Source organism: Polypterus senegalus, chromosome 11, assembly GCF_016835505.1.
Source record: "Polypterus senegalus isolate Bchr_013 chromosome 11, ASM1683550v1, whole genome shotgun sequence".
NCBI classification, from domain to species: domain Eukaryota; kingdom Metazoa; phylum Chordata; class Cladistia; order Polypteriformes; family Polypteridae; genus Polypterus; species Polypterus senegalus.
In genome coordinates this window covers 89,347,825-89,372,891 of record NC_053164.1, presented here as the reverse complement: position 1 = coordinate 89,372,891, position 25,067 = coordinate 89,347,825, and the positions used below count along the sequence as shown (strand labels likewise).

At 35.6% G+C, this 25,067-nt stretch overlaps 1 protein-coding gene across 5 annotated transcripts in view; it reads left to right on the top strand.

The window, feature by feature from the left end:
- tacc1 (transforming, acidic coiled-coil containing protein 1) overlaps positions 1-25,067 on the top strand; it is a 112,163-nt gene that overhangs the window by 80,195 nt on the left and 6,901 nt on the right. For 3 of the 5 annotated variants that reach the window (XM_039769228.1, XM_039769227.1, XM_039769225.1), the window contains exons 3-10: positions 2,607-3,708; positions 4,149-4,184; positions 18,547-18,607; positions 20,826-21,015; positions 22,440-22,480; positions 22,944-23,075; positions 23,467-23,543; positions 23,630-23,673. In XM_039769228.1, coding sequence (XP_039625162.1) covers positions 2,607-3,708; positions 4,149-4,184; positions 18,547-18,607; positions 20,826-21,015; positions 22,440-22,480; positions 22,944-23,075; positions 23,467-23,543; positions 23,630-23,673 — 1,683 coding nt within the window. The remainder of the gene's footprint in view (positions 1-2,606; positions 3,709-4,148; positions 4,185-18,546; positions 18,608-20,825; positions 21,016-22,439; positions 22,481-22,943; positions 23,076-23,466; positions 23,544-23,629; positions 23,674-25,067) is intronic. The other 2 variants (XM_039769226.1, XM_039769229.1) reach the window with 1 other exon arrangement.

The following is a 25,067-nucleotide window of genomic DNA, read 5'->3' as shown; positions in this document are numbered from 1 at the left end:
AATGAAATATACAAGTTTCACTTTTTGAATGGAATTACTGAAATAAATCAACTTTGTCATGATATTCTAATTTTATGACCAGCACCTGTATAATAAAATGTTGATTATTAAGAAAACAACCACAGAAAGTGGCGTATTTAAAGCTATTGCAAAAACACAAATATTTCTAAATATCTTATAAATGTAAATATTAAGCTGCTGTGCTTTTCTGAATACAGAAGAGAAAAAAAGAACGGTTAATTAAATGAGATCAGTTACAGGTAAAATGATTTCACCGATTGTGAAGGTGCCTGGAACAAAATCCTGCAGCCATCTTAAATCCCCATGAATGAATTTGAGAGCCACTAGTCTAGACAATTCAAATGAACATACAATTCACAAACCTGCTTAATCTGCTTCATGTTCTTAGGTTCCCAGAGCAGTTTATGCAAGCAGCATGACAGTCTTTCTCTGGCCCCAATCATACACAAATGAACTCACAGTCGCACTTCATGGGACCAATTTAGAGTAGCCAATTAACCTACAGTAAGTCACATTTTGCTACCAGTAGCAGTATGCACATCACTCTTAAAAACTAAGAATTTGTTTTTTTAGTTCAAAATGTGGTATTCTTGTTTAATGTTGATTTTGTTGACAAAATTATTTTTAATCAATTACTGTAACTATTTTTATTTCATTAAGTTTTTGAATATACTTTTTTTCAAAGAATTATTCTGTCCAAGTAATACTAATAAATGTTGGATTTCTTTTTGTTCTTGAATGAAAGAAGAATGAATGAATGAATTTTATTGAATCCATCAGGATCTACAGTAGTATCAGTATAAAATGCATAGTCTACATAGACAGAAAGCACAACAGTAAAGCAAAGTACAAAGCAATACATGAATACAAAAATAAAAACTACACACAGAGTATAACCAGTGTACATTTAGTGAATAGTGTTTTTAAATAAGGTTGCACTTTTATTTTCAACTACAGCACAAGATAAAACATAGTTGTGTGTAAATTCAGATTTTTGAAAGCATTCATATGTGATTTGGTCAAAATTAACAAAAACTTCCTTTTTCCAGGAAACAAAACCCAAATATGATGTGGATTCAAAATAAATTCAGGTCAAAACTGAATACGTTCCTCGTTACCTGACTTTCCACCTAGAAGAAAAACATTACCATCATAAAAAGCATATTTTTTAACCAGAGAAACAGTACACTTGTGTCTTTTGAATTCCGAGGAAAATTGTCCTTAATTTCAGTGTTTAACATGCACTTGGGCAGTAATAAAGTGATTTCAATGCATCCAGTTATATATATTTGTATACAATACACCTTTTAACTGCATAGTCTTTTCTCTATCCGTATGAGAATTTGGGAGGAAAAGTAGCTTTTTGGTGAATATGTATCCTTTTTAGACTTGGGTATCTTAATGCTTTTACTTCCTTTAGTAAGTTAAGTTAGATAATCAACTTGATGCTTGTTGGTGTTATACAAGCAGATGGTAATAAGGAAACAAGCAGCCATTTATTTTCTATTGATCCTAGTACAGTAGTCAGAAACCACAAACAGCAGCAGTGATAATTATTTCATTGGCAAATCTTTTTGTTTTTAATTTGCAAAACAATACTGCCATTTATATCAGATATTACAACCATAAAAACATTTCATCTCAGAGAAGTCTATTTTTCACCTTACATTTTTTTCTGTTTAATCACTTAATATATTATACATTTTTTATTGTGGGTTTCTGCAAGAGTATCAATGTGGAGATTGTGATCAAATAACTTAATTCCCAAATTTTCCTGGAAAATCTGCCTTCCAATGTATGTGTATTACATGTTGTCTATATTGAAGCTATTCATTTTTTACTGTATATTAAAAACTTCATGATGTATGATATTGAAAAAAATGGATGAAAAGGTAAAGCAAAGAAGTTAGATAAATAGCAGGTAGGCCACCAGTTGTTTCTTCTCAAGAAGGGAAATAACATCAAGAGAGTATTTTTTTTAATTTTCGTTTGGAAAACAAATGTTTAATGAGTGAGAGGTTGTTTTGGTTTTGAAAATATGAAGCTGCTGGGGCAAGTATCACTGTTATTTCACCATGTGCCGTAGAACAAGTTTCTTAATCAGTTGAAATCCAGAAAGAGGAATACCGTCATTTTTGTTATGATTACATCAAAAGCACTATAGTATATTAAATGAAGATTTGATGATCAATTTAATTTTCTCTTACAATAACACTGCTGTAGAGTATAGAAACACTATTGCATCTTTTTGGTTTTTATTTAATTCTTTTTTTTATTTAATTCTACCATATGAAACCACTAGAATTACAGATGATATGTACAAAGAAATCCCTATTTTTGAAGCACTGGATAACAGCAATGAACTAATATTAAAGGGAGTGCTAAGAAACAAAATTAGTATTACATTTACCCTGCTGCCTATATTTCATCATTATAATAATATAATCAAAATATGTATAATATGATGTAATTTAGTCAGAAATGCAATGGGTGATAATTATATTCTGTTAACTTTGTTAATGCAAATTACGTATATACAGTAATTAATAAGTTTTATTTTGAATATTTCCTGTTTTTTTCTACAGAGTTGCAAAGAGATGCACTACTCTCAAACAGAGCTGAACTTTTGAATAGTTACCTGGATAAAAATTCCAACAAACATGAAAGCACACATGACAAAGATCTTAATAATGAGGAAAGTTTTCAAATCGACAATACAGATAGATTGAATAATGCCAAATGTCTGGCAGCACCATTAACAATTGTCAATTGTACTGAGGGAAAAGCTGTCCAGAACTCGGAGATCACAGACACCCATATTTTTGCATTTAGCATCTTACCCCAATGTCAAAACACAGCAATGTTTGAGGATGGAAAAGGAGTTGCTGTAGACAAAGCAGACATGCTTGAACCACAGAAAGAAGAGACTGCTACTCAATCTACAGGTAATAAAACAAAAACTAGAAAGAACAGACTGCCTTGCCTTAAAATAATGACAGACGAAGACAACTCTAATGAGGGGGATGAATATGAAATTTCACTTCCAAAAGCATCTTACAAATTTGACCCCTGTGAATATAATGAAAGCATCAATCCCTTTACTAGTGGTGGCTCTAAGTTACAGAACTCCCCACCACCCTCTCAGACAAGTCCACCACAGGATCTGGATGTAAGCAAGGTTGTGCCAGTGAAGTTAGAATTTGATTTCACAGATAATAATGAAGGTGGAGAAGTGAAAAGGCCTGCTTCCAGAAAACTTGGTAAAAAATTAGTTAGCAAGCTCACTCCTAAAAAGCAAACTACAGCAACCAAACCAGCAGAATATAAGGAAAATGAAAAAGAGCTGCCTGCTAGCCAGGACTTGGATGAGACCCCAATTATTAAATCTTCCTGTAAAGTTGACCCCAGCCAGTGGGATGACCCTAACTTTAATCCTTTTGGAGGTAATGCCAAATCTGACAATTCAAACATTGTATCCAAAGGATCCTACAACTTTAACCCAGACAATTCTGATGATTCTTTGGACCCATTCAAATCTTCCAAGACCATGGTTAATTTAAGTGGTGATGGTATTTCCCAGAGTAATAAACATGGAGGAGAAGTGGATTTGGAAAAACTGGACACACTATCAAAAGGTGAAGAGAAAATCCGAAAGTCCCCAAAGAACACTAAATCAAGGTTAATTACGTGAGTATACACAGTTTAATTTTTATTTTTAACCTTTGTCTTTCCTTACACAACATAAGTCGAACATGCCAGTCCTTGTAAGAGATCTTCAAAAATAATTATTATAATTGGATTTGATATAGATGGTCTCATAAAACCTTTCCCTACATCTGTGTAGGAGCCCTCTGCCTTTTGTATTTTATTTGTTTGGAATATTGTAGTTGAGGTGATGCACAGAATTTTACCTTAACTCAAAAATATACAGGTATACAGGCAGAGGTTGTCATTGGTTTGTGAAAGTTTAGATAAGGCGGCTATTCACAAACATGTGCACATCAAAATGTCAGTCCTTGGGTATGGAAAATTGCACTCAACAGAGTGTTCAGTTTTCATGTATATTATAACAATATCTACTTTGAATTTTCTGTCTCCTCAAATTTTCCTATGTTGTGTGCACTCAGGACTTCAGAACAAGTGAGGTTTCTCTGTTTTCTGTTGTAAGTACTTTCATTCTTGCTTGCTATCTTTAGCATTTTATCGTTTTTTGTCATCTTCTGGCATTTTCCATTGCATGGATCATATTTATTTTGTGGTCTACACACTATAAGAACCTGTTGTCTAGATCATGTTAGTTTGCTTTGTCAAAGCTCAGCAACAGTATGTTCTTTCTCAGGAATGGCTTATTTTACTTTGTGCAAGAGATTGAGTCTCTGTGTCTTGTTACTGCTAGCACATTATTATAAAAATGAAATATAGCAATGACTTTCTGTTCTTGATTATTTATTATGAGCTATTTTTCACTATTTAAATTTAAATAACATTACAAACCATAATTTCACTTGGTAAAATCAATGATGTTTTTTTGTCTCTGTGTGGAACAAAAGAATATAATCAGATTTCCCATCTAAATGCCTTTAAATTTGATCACAAGTAACACTGCTCCTTTACTCTCCCGTGACTGCAAAGGAAAAAGCAATCTATACTGCTTAAAAAAATTAAGGGAACATTTAAATCACACATCTGATCTTGATGAATGAAATATTCAAGTGGAAAATCTTTACTGATTAATACCATGTCTTTCGTTGAGATCAAAAAATCATGTAACTATGGTCAATGCAAACCAAAATCACCAACCTATTCAGGGCTGGATACAACATCATACCAAAAGTCAAAGTCAAAAATTGAAATTCGGCTCATAATTTGACTCAGTTGTGTGTATTACCCCCATGTGCCTATATGCACTCCTGACAATGTCTGGGCATGTTCCTGATGAGACAACAGATGGTATCCTGGGGATCTTCTCTTAGACCTGGATCAGGGTATCGGTGAACAGTCTGTGGCGCTACGTGGTGGCGTCAGATGCACAGATACATAACATCCCAGAGGTTCTCAATTGGATTCAGGTCTGTGAGTCCCAGTCAATGGCATCAGTGCCTTCATTGTCTAGGAACTGTCTACACACTCTGGTCACATGAAGCCGGACATTGTCCTACACCATTGCAAGCCTAGGGCCCACTGCACCAGCGCAAGGTCACATAGTGTTTTTGAGGATTTCATCCCAGTACCTAACAGCAGTCAGGGTGTCATTGCCTAGCATGTGGAGGTCTGTGTGACCCCCCAAAATATGCCTCCATAGACCATGACTGACTCACTGCCAAACCAGTCATGTTGGATCATGTGGTAGGCTACATAATGTTCAGTATGGTGTCTCCTCACTCATTCACGTCTCAGTGTGAACCTGCTGTCATCTGTGAAGTGAATGGGGGGGGGCTAATGGCAGAGCTACCAATTGTGGTATTCTGTGGTGAATGCCAATTGAGCTTAACCATGATGGGCTGTGAGCACAGCTCCCCCTAGAGGACATCAGACCCTCATGCCACATTCGTGGATCCTGGAGAAATGGACAGCAATAGCTAGCTGGAGGTCATTTTGAAGAGCTTTGGCAGTGTTCCTCCTGTTTCTCCTAATACAAAGGAACAAATACCGGTCCTTCTGCCGGGTTGAAGACCTTCTACAGCCCAGCCATGCTGTCTTGTGTAATGTCCTGTCCCCTGGTATCTCCTCCATGCTCTTGAGACTTTGCTAGGAGACACAGCAAACCTTCATGCAATGGCATGCATGGATGTGCCATCCTGGAGGAGCTGGACTACCGTGCAACTTCAATCAGTGTCAATTACCACTTCATGCTACCAGTAGTGACGAGTGCATTAGCAAAATGCAAATCTAGAGAAGAATCACTCAGGAAGGATAAGTAGAGAGCAATTATCTGTGGTCATCATCTGTAAAACAATTCTCTTTTTGGGGGTTATCTTGCTGTTGCCTCACCAGTGCACTTTCATTTTAAAGCTGGTGAAGTTGCTTCACAATCGCTTACGTTTCCTAACAAGAAAGCCGGATAACCCTGAAGGTTAATTGATTTGGTGTTAGACTGTGATGATAATGTGTTCCCTTAATTTTTTGAACAATGTATATCTAAGGTTTATATATTTGAAGAATCTGAACAATGCAGTATTTTAAATACCGACTGAAATAGAATGCAGTATGTGTGTTTAAAAAAATACAGATAAATACAAATATTTAATCTTTATTATTTACCAGCCTTATTTAATGAATAAAATTTATAAAAACGATAGACATGGTAAATCTTTAAGCAACACTTTCCACAAAATTAATATTTAAACAACATTTTTATATTGCACAGTAATAAATGCCAAACTAAACACCAAACTATCTATTCATGAACATACTGTAAAATCTCATAAAATGACTATCAGAAACCCAGAACTAATATATGAACAGCATGTGGATAGCTTTATTGTTTTTTCTACTAACCATAATCCATAATTACTTAACAGTATAGATGTGAATAGTTGTTTATAAAGGTGTGATGCATATCATAATACAAAATAAGAACTGTATATACAAAATAATATGAAATAAGAGTTAGTAAAAAAAAATTGTAACAATATGTCCCATACTAGTAATACTGTAACATGAGTAAAATACCTTATCACCTTAAATTTAACACAATTTTTTAACAATTTCTTTAATCGGGCTACATCCTACATTTAAGGACATTCTAGTATAAGTGTCAAAAGAGATTCCAAAGTATATGGAAAATAACTGCCTTATAAACTGGTCTCTCTTTGCCTGTACTCTAGTGAAGTCAGAGTCACATGTTGTGGGGAAGAAATGCTACTATTTGTTAAAATAATTGATCGTATATTAAATCTAAAGGAACAGGATTCAAACTGAAAGTAAAGGACAAAAGTCAGAATTAAGAAATTAAAATTAATAGATTATGTAATGTTTATTGAACACTTATCATAATGTTTGGATCCCTCCCTAACAAGTGATGGCTCTGTAATCAAGACATGAAACCTACATCATGCTGCCCAGACACTGTTTAGAAAAGGAATTTCATGAACAATTAACATCAGCACAAGAAATACTTTTGGTGAAAGCTATTTTGAGTCCAGCAGTCACCTTGAAAGAAATGGAAGAACCTGTTTATTCGTCTATTTAACAGAGGCTTTCATGGAAAGGTTAAAGAAACTGTTACTCCTTCTAAGAAATGAGGCCCATCTGAAGCTTTCATGAAAGCTTCAGTGGTCATCCAGCCATGTTTGGGGAAACGTTTTCTGGACACATAAGATAAAGATTAAAAGTTTTCATCATAATTGAGTTGTATATAATATAAACTTCCAGTGATGTGTTTTGTTTTCCTTTAGCTTTTTTTGTTTTTGTAAGCTTCATTGCAGCTTAGGACACATTTACAGTTTGGCCATGCAGGATGATGGCAAACGCATCATGCCTGCAAAGCATGAATTGCATTTCATTAGCATGTGATCGCTTGACAAATATAAGTGAACAGAGCAACACACAAATGAAGGTAACAGTTGTCTCTTTAAAACCATCTTGCTACTGCTTAGGCATTCTACATCTCTGCTCTCAGCTGCATTACGTGTACCAGCTGTTAACCAAAAGTTGCACTATTAGAATGCTTGCTTTCATCTAGTTTTGGGACTATTTAGTTTTTTTGGGCAATACCTTAAATTTTGTTCTGTTTTATTTGTTTTTCTTTTCCTGCTAATCATTCAAGTGTATCTCAGCATCACAAATTCAACTCTGTTTATCCTGAACAGGGTCACAGTAGCAACACACTGAGCTGGGTTGACCACACCATCCTACCTTCAGTATCTTCTTAGGCATTCGGGGATGCACCCAGGCTTGACTCTGCTGTTGGGTTTTCTCCCATTGGGCTATACTTTGAACACTTTTAATTGAATGTGTCAAGTGAAACTTCTAACCATTCTACTGTACATATCCTAGCATCCTAATTATTTCTCTCAGTCTAGATAATCAATGGTTCTACTCCAAGATCTACCTTTATTGATGAATTTCTCACCTTATCACAGAGGGTAAGCCTTGCAATCCTGACAGTGTGATCTCATTTCAGACACTTGAACTCACAGTCCCATTTGTTTAGGTCACTTTCTTTAGAGCTCATGGCCAAAGATGAGGGTTGGAATGTAGACTGATAAATCGAGACTTTAGAGAAATGAAATTCACATTACTACTATGGTCTGGTACAAAGTCTGGCACAAAGTCGCTGCTTCTGCACAAGTTCCCTCTTTCATAAGGAAGGCGCCAGCATGCTTGGAACTTTTTCTCTTGGAACTGCTGCTCACCATTTACCTGAAATGAACGAGCCACTCTTATCAGAGAGAAGACATGATCTTTAGTTACCCAAACTGGATGCTGTCCAATCCCTTGTATGGTATTCAAGAACATTATGAACTGAAGAGTAGTGCATATCCTTAGCAATGCTCACCACCCAAACTGACCCAGTTTAATGCTAAGTAAGCCCACACAACCTTTGCTCCGTATTACAGGGAACAGATGGCACACAGAAGCAGTCCCAAAACCCCTATTCTCTTCAAGCACCCCTCATGAGATGTTACAGGGTACAATGTAATGATGTTTTTCTGGATCTGTGAAGCACATATTGACTTGATTGATCAATATCTGTGCAGGAGTAAAGGGCTTGTCCAGTATTCCAACTGCTGAGTGAAATCCGCATTGTTTCTTCTAGATCTGAGTTTTCAGCTGTCAGGAAAAGTTTCTGTTCAAGCGATCTCATTGTTTTTATCACTTCCTAGAATGTATGAACATGGGTGAGGATGTGCATGTAGACTGCTCAGTAAATCAAAAGGTTTGTACAGAAATGCAACTCTGCTACTCCACCATGGTCAGGTGTACTGGCATAGGATTTCCAGAAGAAAAACACCCTTTTGTCCAACTTTTTAAAAACGGGAACCTGAAAATTCATTGCAGTGGATGATGAGTCCACTGGATGTAAGAGTTTTTTAAATTGTATCCAAGTTATTGAGTAATTTTCAAGAACAGCTTCAAGATTATCCAAAGGTCATTATCTAAGGCCTAGCTTGAAGATGCATACTTTTTTACATGCATGTAGCGCCCAATCAAATCTAGAAAGCCTCCTACTCATGTTTCAAGGAAGATTTCTTTTTTCATTTCAACAGCTTCCATTATTTACTGGTGTATACCAACTGGTTCCAGGGTTGTTGCCATAGGAAGCACCAACAACCTTCTGGCGACAGCTCCTTAAAGCTGCCTCCACTACTGAGATTGTATACACTCTTCATTCAGAGTCATCCAAAATGTAGAAGAAGCATGGTATCTGCTACATGTTCCAAGTAATCAGTTCTCCAGGACTTGTCCAGCAGGTGATTTCCAAAAATGAGTTTGTTCACCGACAAGAGATGATCATTTAACAGCTTAGCACCTCTCTTTACATGAGTGCCCAATACAATACAGTTAAGCCCATCGCTAACTTATTGATGAAGATACTTTGAAATCATATGTACTTTTGAGTGTTATGGACAGACCTTGACTAGCAAAGAAATTCAATAATTATTTACAGTAGGATAATAAAGAGCACTTTTTCAAGCACCACACCATGTGCCTCTTAGTGTGTTGAATATTCTGAATGCTTAATTGGTGTGTACATGCAAACAGCAGACTAAGTTTAGGTCTGCATCTTAAAATGAGGCGATCCTCTCATGCACTCGAACAAATTCCAAATGTATAGTCACCAGATTGTGAGTATCACCACAAGTGTCTGACCAAAGTAATGTTTTGTTTATTGAAGCATCTGAGATCTTCAGATGTAAATATTAAAGCTGCTATACAGATGTGAATATATTCACAATTTGAAGATAAACATGACAGCATTAATAGAAATAGTCATACTTTATGCACACAATTTAAAACAAACCATTTAAAATTTCAAAAATAATTTATAAAGAGGTGGCATAGTAACAATTCTTCAAAAACATAAACTACCAAAAACCTTTAATGACAGTTCTCCTTTTTGTTTTTTGTTTTTTCCTTTTACCCATTTGTCTGATATTTAAACCATTCTCTCTTTTTCCATAGGCTTTAGCAATTTATGTATATACTATAGCAATTAATAAACATGTCTTAAATATGAATGTGACTCAATTTCATGAGGATTTAAATGGAATGCTTCAGTCTGAAATATGGAAACAATGTCAATGCACTATATGTAAAGCATTTGATTAATCATTTATATTCCTTTTAGAATTAAAATTAAAGTACTCCTAGCCTATTTTTATGATAACAAAATGAGTAAAGCTTTTATTTTACAGTAAATTACAACTTGTAACTTGAAATTTCAGAGCTTGTATTTTCTTTTCACTTAAGTATTCTTCTAAAACATATTGTGAATAGAAAAGCAAATAGAGTAAAATAAAAAAAAGCTTATTCACATGTAGGTTCTTTTGTATCGTAAAGACAAAAAAGGTTTTGTTTTTACAAAGGAGCTTCTTTACAAGCTTTGTCTCTTTAAAATAAAATAGACCTGGCAAGAAGCTTAAAATACATTAAAGGCTTAAAGGGAAGGCCCTATTAAATTGATAAAATTGTTTACCTTCTTTATACAGTACTTCAAAATACAAAAAAATCTTTTTTGTAAAACACTGCATGCATTGTAAATGTGTACAGTGTTTTTAAAGTTCTGACATACAGTCAATTAGGTGATAGAATAATCTGCAAAAACTGTTTAACTGTGACAATTTTTTAGAAACTGGTTAGCTTACTTATCGTGTAACAGTAAATGTATATTTTTATTTTATTTTTCAGTAATGTAAAAACCTAAGCTTATCTTAAACACTTAAAAAGTTAAACACTAATATATCATTTGATGCATAAAAACGTTACAGTATATTTCTGTCAATTCATTCACTGACACTTCATAAAGGTGATTAACATGAATGGCTGTGTGTTCTAATGCCCACAATTGTGTTTTGCCACTTTCTGCTTTTAAATGACTACACAGCCAGTTAACTATTATCCACAGTTTGGAAAGAGTTTAGAAAGTTTGTTTGACGAGTCTGCAGCCACTAAAATAGCTTGTATAAGTGTGGTAGTATATTTATTTTTCATTCACCACAATGCTAAATATTTAGGTAATTTTTTGTTGTTTTTGGATACTTAAAAAGAGAGAGTATGGCCTGAAGGTTTAATAGACAATTTGACAGGGAGATGAGTATATAAATAGGGATTTAGCAAAATACTGTATAAGCAGTGTGTCAGGCACAGATCAAAACACAGAATATAAAGTGGTTTTGAAATGTCTAATCTAATACACAAAACAATAATTAGGCTCAAGAAAATAATGACAGTCCCAGCACTATATATTTATTGAAAGTGCCTTTTAGCTTCCTACCTAACACTAGAAAAAAAAAAGATTTAGAAATAATTGTAACAGGTATTTTGATAGAAAGCAGGAATACCTTAATGTTCATGCTACTATCTTAAATAGGCATCATATGTCACAAAACTTGAAGTTAAAATATATTTTAATTCCTTTGCTGTGTAGAGTTTTTTGAAAGGAAATGTATGGTTTTTGTTCTCAGTTAGGTTTAAGCTCATCAGTTAAGTTTAGCTCAGCAGCACATAACAGGCTAAAACATAGCTTTTTCCATCCATCCATCCATTATCCAACCCTGCTATATCCTAACTACAGGGTCACGGGGGTCTGCTGGAGCCAATCCCAGCGAACACAGGGCGCAAGGCAGGAAACAAACCCCGAGCAGGGCGCCAGCCCACCGCAGACATAGCTTTTTATGTCCTGAATTTATTCACAGGCCACATGCAATACCTGTAGATAATTTCTGTGGTTTTTGAAACACCAGGGTGATGAACAAATCATTCCAGTTTAACACGATTTATCCATCTGGCTATGAAATGAAAGTTAAGCCTTGTGGTATGTCATTCAGGATTTGGTGAAGAGGTGTGATGATATCGTCAAGCGTGTTAGTAGTTGTATCTGCTATAAGTTTTACCTGAGGTCAGGTTCTGCATTTGCTTTGAATTTTTTTTTTTTTTTGCCTGCTCAATATGACGTCATGAAATAAAATCTGCTAAAAAAATAATGACAGATGAGTCAGTTTTGCATTGACACTTCTTAAGATCTAACCTTGTTAATACTTTGTGGTAGTCAGATCATAATACTTACATTTCTGTGTTCTCCTCATTATCCGTGTCATATAATGTTGTATATTGTGATGATGCTTACTGACAAATACTTAATAAAAATTACGATTGGCACCTAATAAGCATTCAAATATCCTTTTGAATTTTTGAAAAACGTGCCTTGTATTGTTCGTTAAATACTATACAGTAGGTACATCTGTTTCTGCCAACTTATTTTTCCATGTATCTGTCTCCTCCCACAACCTTAGTCTTAACCATAGTGTTACTAAGCTCATCTTTTAATTTCACTGTAAAATTGACAACCTCCTCAATGGAACAGAGATCTGGAGGTCCACAGCTGAACTCTGTTGGAGTTATTGCTGTTTTCAAAAATGTTGTGTACTGTCACTTGTTATGATAATTTTCCATTAACGAGCGTGATATGGCTTTAAGTCAGCACCATTATGGAGCACAGAAAAGGAAAAAACAAAAGCATGAAGGAGCAGCTTGTGCTGCACTACTTGCAGGTGTGTTTAGAAATGTAATTTTCCAGTACTCGCTACCGTTACATCAGCTGCTATTTACACAAAAGCTATTGGCTTATTGGAGTAACAATTAAATAACAATAGCATTACATGTGATAGTTTTGCTATTGAGTGTTTTACAGATATTATCTGATGTTACAGTACCTAACTGACACGCAGTTGAGGATGAGGATTATTTATTACCACCCTATAGACCTCAGGGCATCTGCATGCTGTTAAAGGCTGATAACATTAGTCAGCATATTAAGTCATCTGAGTGTTGTTGCATTGAGGACACATTTATAAATTTGACCAACACAAAGGCTCTCCTGCCTACTTAGTTATTGGCTGAATTGAGGAAAAGCAACATGCAAGCATATTTGATATACAAAAAGAGCAAATAACTTGGATTAACTTAGTTAAAGCTTTACTGATATCTGCTGTCTTGGAAGGACAAAATGTTTAGATAAATTCATAAGCGTGGGAGGGTGATATATTCACATGTTCATTTTTTAAATATCTAAATGTTCAGCTTCACTTTGACCCTGGATTTACTACATTAAGTAAGTTTATTAAGAACCTTCAGTAGTAGTACTGGTAGGTATTATTTTAATTATTAGCAGTAGTAGTAGTATTAAAATTGTTTTCATTGTTGTAGTAACATCATAATTGATACTTTATCTGTATCAAGTAACAAAGCATAACAGCACATTAATACCCTGGATCATTATTATTATTATTATTATTATTATTATTATTATTATTATTATTATTATTATTATTATTAGACCTTCACTTATAAAGGAAACAAATCAATTGGTAATCATTGCCATTAAATACAAATGAAGTCCAAGGCTATGGGTTGACCTCTGGATTGCATCACCACTGGCTTACCTGGGGCTGGTGGTGGGCGGTTGTTTGCAGAGGGAGTCCAGCCCAGGCAGCATGGCAAGGGACCTAGTTAGGACCCAGTCCTAACCCAAATGACCAAGCCCATAGATTCAGTCCTTGTAGCAAAACTATTGAGCCACCAGAGGTTATTACAGAAGTACAATGCATACATCCCTAAGAGACCGCAAATTAATAGTGTTGTGTTTCTTTTATGTCTCCAAAATATTGTCAGACAATGGATATTTAATTGTGTAATTAACCAAGAAAATATGGTTTTAATGCAATATTGGCAAAAGAATTTAGCTGCTATAGATCAGGAACTATAGGGGATACATTTTCTCATTTCCATTTATTGTCATTGATGATTTATACCTACCATAGCCTTTTCTGGATATTTGTGGGAAAATGTTTGTGTGTCCGTGTGTTTTTGTGTTAATGGACACTTTAACACAAGAACAAATTTGACTGATTCTTGTGAAATTTTTGGGACAACTTGGATTAGTTTAAACAGCTGACTAGATTTTGTGTGAATTCCAACTGTTCAGCTTCAAGCTTTTAAAACTTATGGTTTTAAACGTGATACCAACAGTAGTCAATCCAATGCACAGCATACCAAATGTGACATATACAAACAAATAAGAGTTTGAAAGGTTTTATTGAAAGTTTTGTTAAGTTTTAAGTTCAATTCAAAGCTTAGGCTTTATGTTTTTAAAGTTCATTTTTTCAAAGGCAGTAGTAGACAGCAACTATTTTTTTTTGCTTAAATATATTTTCCTAATTAGAGTTTTGAGTTCAGCAATTTTAGTTTAGGAGTTTATATAGTCAGCAGAGCAGTGTAATGTGCTGTATTGTCACTTAACAGATCCATAATCTTATATCCCACACCTGTACATTGTTTATTGATTTTGCATATTCCTTTGTGTGTGGGTTTTCATTTATGTAGTGTGGCTTGCCTCCCAGGTCTCCAAACATGTGCATTTAAAGTTAATTTGCAATTCAACATTGGCCCCTTTGGATGTGCGCCTGAGTATCTTGTTCAGGGTTTCCTGGCTTGTACCCAATTCTGCTGTGATGAGATCCCCAATACCTTGAACTGGGTTAACTGTTTTCAAGAATGCTGCTACAGTATACAGATTTATGTTATAAATTTAGGTAATAGTACTTTTATCCATGATTAAAGACTCCACCATTTATTTTACTTATTTATCCTTACTGTGCAAGTTTTCATTTAGTTTTTATAATTTTAAATATTTATTATTTTTGTATTTTGTAATGTTTTTTCTTCTAATTGTAATTTTTTCTTTAACTTCTTATAATAAATGACCCTTGAGCTAGACAATTTACAAGTTGAAAATGCTATGTACATAATTTAATGTTATTGTTATGTTAATGGGATTTGTATGATTTGAAGTTATATTTCTGTCTATATTTTATTTACAATGCATCCAGAAAGTATTCACAGTGCATCACTTTTTCCACATTTTGTTATGTTACAGCCTTATTCCAAAATGAATTAAATTAATTTTTTTCCTAAGAATTCTACACACAACACCCCATAATGACAATGTGAAAAAAGTTTACTTGAGGTTTTTGCAAATTTATTAAAAATAAAAAAATTGAGAAAGCACATGTACGTAAGTATTCACAGCCTTTGCCATGAAGCTCAAAATTGAGCTCAGGTGCATCCTGTTTCCCCTGATCATCCTTGAGATGTGTCTGCAGCTTAATTGGAGTCCACCTGTGGTAAATTCAGTTGATTGGACATGATTTGGAAAGGCACACACCTGTGTATATAAGGTCCCACAGGTGACAGTTCATGTCAGAGCATAAACCAAGCATGAAGTCAAATGAATTGTCTGTAGACCTCCGAGACAGGATTGTCTCGAGGCACAAATCTGGGGAAGGGAAATTTCTGCTGCTTTGAAGGTCCCAATGAGCACAGTGGCCTCCATCATCCGTAAGTGGAAGAAGTTCAAAACCACCAAGACTCTTTCTAGAGCTGGCCGGCCATCTAAACTGAGCGATCAGGGGAGAAGGGCCTTAGTCAGGGAGGTGACCAAGAACCCGATGGTCACTCTGTCAGAGCTCCAGAGGTCCTCTGTGAGGAGAGGAGAACCTTCCAGAAGGACAACCATCTCTGCAGCAATCCACCAATCAGCCCTGTATGGTAGAGTGGCCAGACGGAAGCCACTCCTTAGTAAAAGACACATGGCAGCCTGCCTGGAGTTTGCCAAAAGGCACCTGAAGGACTCTCAGACCATGAGAAACAAAATTCTCTGGTCTGATGAGACACAGATTGAACTCTTCGGTGTGAATGCCAGGTGTCATGTTTGGAGGAAATCAGGCACCGCTCATCACCAGGCCAATACCATCCCTACAGTGAAGCATGGTGATGGCAGCATCATGCTGTGGGGATGTTTTTCAGCGGCAGGAACTGGGAGACTAGTCAGGATAAAGAGAAAGATGACTGCAGCAATGTACAGAGACATCCTGGATGAAAACCTGCACCAGAACGCTCTTGACCACCGACTGGGGTGGCGGTTCATCTTTCAGCAGGACAACGACCCTAAGCACACAGCCAAGATATCAAAGGAGTGGCTTAAGGACAACTCTGTGAATGTCGTTGAGTGGCCCAGCCAGAGCCCAGACTTGAATCCGATTGAACATCTCTCAAGAGATCTTAAAATGGCTGTGCACCGACGCTTCCCATCCAACTTGATGGAGCTTGAGAGGTGCTGCAAAGAAGAATGGGCGAAACTGGCCAAGGATAGGTGTGCCAAGCTTGTGGCATCATATTCAAAAAGACGAGGCTGTAATGCTGTCAAAGGTGCGTCGACAAAGTATTGAGCAAAGGCTGTGAATACTTATGTATATGTGATTTCTCAGTGTTTTTATTTTTAATAAATTTGCAAAAACCTCAAGTAAACTTTTTTCACATTGTCATTATGGGGTGTTGTGTGTAGAATTCTGAGGAATAAAATGAACTTAATCCATTTTGGAATAAGGCTGTAACATAACAAAATGTGGAATACTTTCCGGATGTACTGTATATGGTCACCCTTTCATTGTTAATTCTTATAGCACTGTACTCATTAGCTAATTAACAGAGACAGATGGGGGAGAGTGGTAGGAAAGGATAAATAATGCTTATGTAGTAGTAGTAGTATCACATATCTGTTCAATAAATCCATGTACAGAAATTTTAGGTTCACAAGGTAAAGCTAATCCTGCCAGCACTAGTTGGAAGGGAAAAGCAGTAACAATTAACATATTTCTCTTTTTCTCATCTTTTACAATATTCAAGTTAATTAATGTAATTATTTCAGTCTTTGGTAATTTGTAAAAGCTAAAATGCTGAATTGTGCAGCAATCTTATGGTACAATGAAAATAAATTTCACATGCACAAAATGTGGTTTCTTTTAATTAAAATATTTCAGCAAGAGTGAAAGGGAAGGTCTACAGGACAGTAGTGAGACCAGCTATGTTATATGGGTTGGAGACGGTGGCACTGACCAGAAAGCAGAGACTGAGCTGGAGGTGACAGAGTTAGAAATGCTAAGAATTGTACTGGGTGTGCCAAGGATGGACAGGATTAGAAATGAGTACATTAGTGCACGGGTATCAAACTCCGATACTGGAGGGCCGCAGTGGCTGTTGGATTTCATTCTCACCATCTTCTTCATTAGTGACCAGTTTTGCTGTTAATTGACTTGTTTTGCCTTAGTTTTAATTAACTTGATGAGGGCCCTTATTTGTCTCTTCTTCCTTAATTAGCAGCCAAAAAATAATGAGACACAAATCGAGCCGCCACCTGTGCCCATCACACAATATCTGAAAATAAAGAAAGGTGAAGGTCTCAGTAAGGTTGATCTCTCAGGTCACCAAAACATCTTGTCAATGTTCTTAGAAAAAAACAGAAAATCAACAGTTTTGGAAATGTCTGCTGTGGCAGAATGAGAGCAGCAACAAGTCATAGAATTAAATAACAGGTTTAATTAACAGCAAGAATCAGCTTCTCATTAAGAAAGTGATTGGAGTGAAATTGGCTGGAGTTTGAACTCCCAGTTTAGCTGGTCATCTGTTGGCTCGTTTCACATCTCATTTCTGTTTGGCTGCCATTTAATGAAGAAAGGAATAAATTCAGGGGATTTAATCCTTAAAAGCAAGGCTATTAAAATGAAGGTAAAAGAAGTTAATTAGCCGTGAAAATTGGTCACTGATTAGAAAAAGGGTTAGAATGAAAACCTGCAGCCACTGCAGCCATCCAGGCCCGGAGTTCTACACCCCTGCATTAGAGGGTCAGTTCAAGTTGGACGGTTGGGAAACAAAGTCAGAGAGGCAAGATTTCATTGGTTTGGACATTTGCAGAGGAGAGATACTGGGTATATTGGGAGAAGGATGCTAAGGATAGAGCTGCCAGGGAAGAGGAAAAGAGGAAGGCCTAAGCGAAGGTTTATGGAGGTGGTGAGAGAGTACATGCAGGTAATGGGTGTAGCAGAACAAGATGCAGAGAACAGAAAGATATGGAAGAAGATGATCCGCTGTGGCAACCCCTAATAGGAGCAGCCGAAAGAAGAAGAAAATTTCAGTCTCACTAATGTAGAAGAAATTCAGTGACTGAAATGTCAATAAGTTGACCATAATGTTGTATGATTCAAGTGTTAATTCATTCATAAAACTGTATTTCGATAATTACCTGAAAACGTGGCTTTCTATACCTAAAATACTTGGATATACATTTGCTTAACCTTTAAAGATCATCTTTTTTATTAATTCCAGGACCTTGTTACATATAAAGCAGGTGTCCTCATTGTTTACATTTCGGTTTGCAACAAGAGAACTATATAGAGGAGATAAATTACTTGTTATACAGTAAATGCAAACTCCTAAACTTTGGTTTTCTTCTGTTATTTCTCTTAGGGGAGCATGTAAAGTAAAGAAGTATGAAAACCAGTCACTCATCTTGGACATCTGTACACAGGTAAGATGAAAAGTTCTTTATTGATTACATTGGACCGATTACAAACAATGACGTCCATATGTGAGCAAATAATAGTTTCAACTACACACAAAGTTTTAAAGTAGTTAGTCTGAATGCAATATGTTTTCAAAACTCAGTGGATGTATTCTTTGAAGCTGACAGCAATAAACGTAACAATACAACGGAACCATGCACAAACTCTTTTAACATATTTACTTACTGGAAATGTTTGTAATATTTCAACTTGTTTTCTTACATATAAGCATGCATATCTACTGTTAAAATTCATCTATGTAAAAGGTGATGTCTGACTACTGTTAAAATTCATCTATGTAAAAGGTGATGTCTGATTCCTGTCAGACATTTATTTTTAATGTACAAATATTACAAAGTGTAATAATGAGCAATATTAACGATAGCCTTCATGTCCTTGAATTTGAATCACAAGGATTAGAAAATGGGTGGACTGATGTATAAATGAATGGAAATCTACAGATAACAAATCATTGTGTTTAAAGGGAAACAAGATGTGCTGTCAATACATTTGGTACCACAGATAAATCTTCTTAGAAACATTTCCATATAGTATATTATTGCCAGAACAGGCTAAGATGGTCTCAGGGCTACCAAATATAATCATCTCCACCATGATCTTTTTATTTTCTTTTATTTTTAATTTACCAAATTAACCTTTTATTTTGTTCTCTTTTATGAATTTCTATCATGACCAAGATTACAAACGTCTAACCAGAAATGTTAGTACAATTAATAAGACTGAGATATAAAATAAAACCATCTTGTGTAGACATGTATATAATTAACAGCCACAAACAAATTGTTGGTACAAATATGTGTCTTATAAAAATAACTCTGAAGACAAATTCATATGCTCCCTTTGTACGGTAACCCTCTAAATTAGTTGGTTGACAAGTAAGCTTTAAAGGCATGACATATAGTGGCCTGCATAATTTTTTATTTACCCCTCTGATTTTTAAAGTTACAAATCAAACAATTCAGATGTGAATTAAAGTTCATATTTCATTTTAAGGGTACTTCCATAAAGTTCGGTCACACCATGTAAAAATTAAACTACTTTTTATACATGGCTGCCTCATTTCAGGGCACCATAATGTTTGCAACAATTGGTATCCCAGATATTTCTGATTACTCCGGTGTGTTTCACTGCTTCATTAGAGTACGTATCAGATACCTAGGCTTGCTTCTATCATTTGAAGTCTGTAGTTGCCATTGTTTAACATGAGGACAAGAGCTGTGCCAATGAAAGTCAAAAAAACAATTATGTTGCTAAGAAACAATAATAAAACCATTAGAGAAATCAATAAAACCATAGGAATACCTATATCAACTGTCTGAAATATCTTTAAGAAAAAAGAACGCACTGGTGAGCTCAGTAATCGCAAAGGGACTGGTAGGCCATGGAAGACCTCAACTGCTGATGACAGAAGAATCCTCACTATGATAAAGAAAAAGCACCAAACGCTTGTCTGACAGCTCAGCAACATTTTTGACTCCGGAGTATATGTCAGAAAATACAAAGGCCACACTGCAAGATGCAAACACTAGTTAGCCACAAAGACAGGATGGCCAGATTACAGTTTACGAAAAACCGCTTAAAAGAGTCTGCAGAATTTTGGAAAAAGGTCTTGTGGACAGTCTAGAAAAAGATTAACCTGTATCAGAGAGAAGGCTAGAGCAAAGAGTGGATATGAAAAGGAACTACCCAAGATCATGTATATCCCTTATCTGTTAGACATGGTGGTTGGGGGGTATCATGGCTTAGGCATGTATGGCTGTCGCAGGTACTGGCAAGCTTATCTTCATGAATGATGTAACTGCTGATGGCAGTTGCACAATAAAATGTTATGCATACAGAAACATCTTCTCATGTTCCAGTAAATGCCTCCAAACTCATTGGACAGCACTTAATCCTACAACAATATAATGATCCCAAACTTAACTGCTAAAGCAGCACAGGAGTTTTTTCAAAGCTAAAAATGGAAAATCCTTGAATGGTCAAACCAGCCATCAGATTTAAATCCAATTGGGCATGCCTTTTATATATTGAAGAGAAAACTTAATGGCACTTTATATGTAGGCCTTTCAAACATTTATAGTAGTCCCATTGTCTTAACTTTTGAATTATATATGTTTAATGATGCTCGTACACAGTTATTACTTTCTCCCTTTCACATGACAGGAGAATGATGAAGTGAAATCAAAGCTTCCTGACATTGCACACAGAGAGGGCCATGCAACAGATGAAGAAAAACTTGCATCAACCACAGCCATCCACAAACCAGGATCATCGGAGACAAAAGCTGAAATAGACGAGGAGTTCTTTGAATGTTCTAACATACAAGCACCTCTTAATAAAACTTTTGGTAAAGGTAAGAAACAAATTATTCCCAGTTGGCATATTCAAGAATATGTTTACAATTAGCCATATTTCTCCCAGCTCTCATGCCTTCTCTGTCTGTTTTGTGATTGAAAATGAATAGACTATACTGTCCATATAATTGCATTCAAAATTGAGCTTTTCTTTGTGACAGAGATTATAAAGAGTTAAGTCTCATCACCAAGCTTATCAACGTTTGAATGCTTTTTCTAAATATGGATTGTAAATATCATATACTGTAGATTATTTGTAAACCTTTGAACACAGTGTGTAGACCTCAATGCAATTGAAGATTTGTGGGTTGACTTGAAAAGGGATGTTCACTTATGATCCTCACACAATGTAACAGAGCTTAAGGAGATTTGCAAAGAAAATTTTAGAAAAAAAATGACAGTTCAAAGTTTATAGAGACCTATGCACACAGACTCAAATCTCTCATGGTTGCTAAACTTGCAGTAATTAAATACTGACTTGAAGGGGATGAATACTTATTTGATCAATTATTTTGTGTTTTAGATTTGCAATTAACAGAAATCAGTTTTCACTTTGTCACTAAATAGGTATTTTTTTTTTGTTGATCAGTGTCAAAAAAGGCAAATTAAATTCACTTGTCATACACTGTAGTATAACAATCATCTTCTTCTTCTTTCAGCTGCTCTTGTTAGGGGTTGTCACAGCGGATCATCTTGTTCCATATCTTTCTGTCCTCTGCATCTTCCTCTGTAACATCCACCACCTGCATGTCCTCTCTCAGCACATCCATAAACCTTCTCTTAGGCCTTCCTCTTTTCTTCTTGCCTGGCAGCTCTACCCTTAGCATCCTTTTCCCAAAATACCCAGCATCTCTCCTCTGCACATGTCCAAACCAACGCAATCTCACCCCTCTGAGTTTGTCTCTAAACCATCCAACATGAGATGACAAATGTAGTTGTTCCTAATCCTATCCATCCCTGTCATACCCTGTGTAAATCTTAGCATTTTTAACTCTGCCACTTCCAGCTCTGTCTCCTGTGAAGGTCAAGAACATATTTTATGTATTATGTACACCTTCCTTTTTTGCAAACGAGGCAAGCAAGACGTTAAAGGTGAAAAGAATATATTGTGATGACAGTCATTGAGTGTCACTTGTTAGAAGACAGTGCATATAAAGGCATAGTTAAACTTCTTATCAGAATAGTTGAAAATGGAAACCACAAGGAGCTGTATATATATAAAATAATTTGCAGACATGTTTGATAGGATTTCCTCTGTTCTGAGCCAGGTGTTAAGCTAATGTGTAAAATAAAGCGATTAGGGGTATACTAATCTAAAAAGTACTACTATCCCTCATCTCACATTTATACTGCAGAATGATAAATGCTTTATTTTTCTTGGTAGCTTTTTTGTTAATTGCTTTCTTATGTTTTACATCTTTAGACTTGGAGATCCCAGGTGTGTTTCCAGATTCCTGTTTACAAGTAAGTAATTTCTTGTGTAGGTGCAACTAATATCATTCAGTAGGCTGAGCTCATTTTTTCAATGAAAAGACCCATTTTAAGTTTATATAAATATTTTAACTAAATTGCACTGCTTTGAATTAACAACCATTATATAATGTAGTTGGTGTATGAAGGTGAAAAGGGATATTTTGTTTCCAAGTGAAAATAGTTGAAGTCATGTAATAGCAGCAAGCATATTATATAGGTCAGTTATTAAAATTTCAATTGCTTGACTATCATTTATTTAATAGGTGCGATTGACTGTTGTCTTGTCCAGGATTGATTGTTGCCTTATGTTCAGTGATGACCCAAAGTAGCAAGACTGACACTGATTGCTAAGGCTATATGACTTGTGTGTTGGGAAATGCTCAAATTAATTCAGAATTTTATAAATCAACTGTAGATGTCAGCTTTAAGTCTTTTCTTTTTAACCTGAATGCAGGGTGAGGATCCCTCTTCTGTGAACTGCACACAGTTGTCATCTGAAAACTACAGTAAAGGAAGCCCAGTTTTGGATTCCATCTGTATTAGTGAAGCTGACAAAGCAGCAGTCCTAACTCTTATTAGAGAAGAGGTACCCCACATCTATTTACATCACATTATCACTTACTGGCATTCTTTGTGTCTTTCTCTCTGGTGCTCTGTTCTTTGGCACCATTCAATATTGCAAATTAAGATAGTTAATGTTAATTCTAATGCTGTCCCTTGCCACTTCTTTCTAGCTACAATGATTTAAGGAGTTTAATATTTAATAAAATCATTTTAAGTTCTTGAGGTGGGCTGGTGCCCTGCCTAGGGTTTGTTTCCTGCCTTGCGCCCTGTGTTGGCTGGGATTAATACTTAATGCAAATTAAAGAAGAAAAGATTGAAAAGCACCTCTGATTTATGTTATAATTAAAATGGAATTTACAGTACAAAGAACTATTTTTTAATAAAATGTCTTCTCTAACTATTGCAATGTTTAGATCATAACTAAAGAAATGGAGGCAATTGAATGGAAAAGAAAATATCAGGAAAGCAAGCAGGAAGTAATAGAAATGAGGTATGACATTAAATCCCAGTGGTTTCTATTAAACACAAATGTGGTTACAGGTTTCACAATAGAATTTTTTCTCTTGTTTCTTTCAGAAAAATTGTCACAGAATATGAAAAAACTATAGCACAGATGATCGGTAGGTCAACTGCTCATGAACATGGCATCTTACTATGCATATGTTATGTAAAATTAAATAAAATACACATTTTTTTTTACATAAGACTTTATGGAGAATATGTAAACTTTAGAATTGGTGTCCATGAAATCAACAGACTGTTGATTTCCAGAGGAATTTGAGATTACTTACATTCGGGGCAGGTTTGCACAGTAACCAGTATAGTGCTGACTCATTAATATAACATTATTAGCGGTCTATCTTCTTCAATCCTTGTTTTTTTCCTTTGAATATATTTAGTAGTTGCTTGTGTAATTTTAAAAGATTTTCCTAAATATTTTTGACCTCAAGTTTTAATTTGAAGTGTTGATATTGTGAGAGTGGGAATGCTTTTGCAAAGTTCCGAAATAATACATTTTTTTGTAAAAAATGCACTGAACATGCATCCCAATCGGATTTTGGTTCTTGCCTTGTGCCCAATGGTGCCAGTATAGGTTTCTGCCCAATGCAGCCATAAAAAAAGTTGAGCGTATGAGTTAAAAGATATGTCTGGTGTTTTTCAAGTCAAAGTTATATCTTCACAGTCATGAGGTATATTAATTTGTCACATGAAATTGTGTTCTAAAGTGAAGCATTTTTATATATTTTAAAAAATACCTAGCCTGCTGTTGTGCGTTAAAATGGAAATAAAGGGTATCGGGTAAGAAATATAAAAACAAAAGCCTTAAAACTTAAAGAAGACATCTTCTTTGAAACAGTAATGGTTTCAATTTAAGAAAACATGCCTTACAGGTTTCTGAGGCATGCTCGTGACAACAAAAGTAAATGGGAAGTACAGTGATCCCCTGCCTTTCATGGAAGTTACGTTCCAGACCCATCAGCGATCTAGAAAGACCATATAAATAAACATTTTTTTTTTACAGTTTAAGCCTTAAAATACCCATCCCACACACTTTAAACACATGTAAACTTACTAAACACACTTTGTGAACACATATGATATGTGGATGTCAAGCTAAGGATATGAGTAACATCTCTCTATTATAAAACATTTTAACATCACGCAAGACAAGGCAGTAAGACAGAAGAACAGCTGCTGTACAGGCTTTTAAATGATTGACACGCAGAACGACAAGCACAACACACAGCTGGCCAGCAGCAGCACAAAGCCACTTCTCCTTAGCGTGCATTCAGCTCCTCCCCTTCGCAATGCAAAGTGGCAGGGGCGTAGCATGCCTCTGGGGGAGGGGGGGGGGAAATGGGGTGTAAGTTGGGGATTGAGCAAAGCGATCAAGACCAGATCATCTCGGACAAACACTTTGACGACACGCAACACTAGACATTACAACCTTAGGAAGCAAAACCTGTGAGACGGTGACTTTTGCACATCACGGCCCAATTACAAACAATTTAAA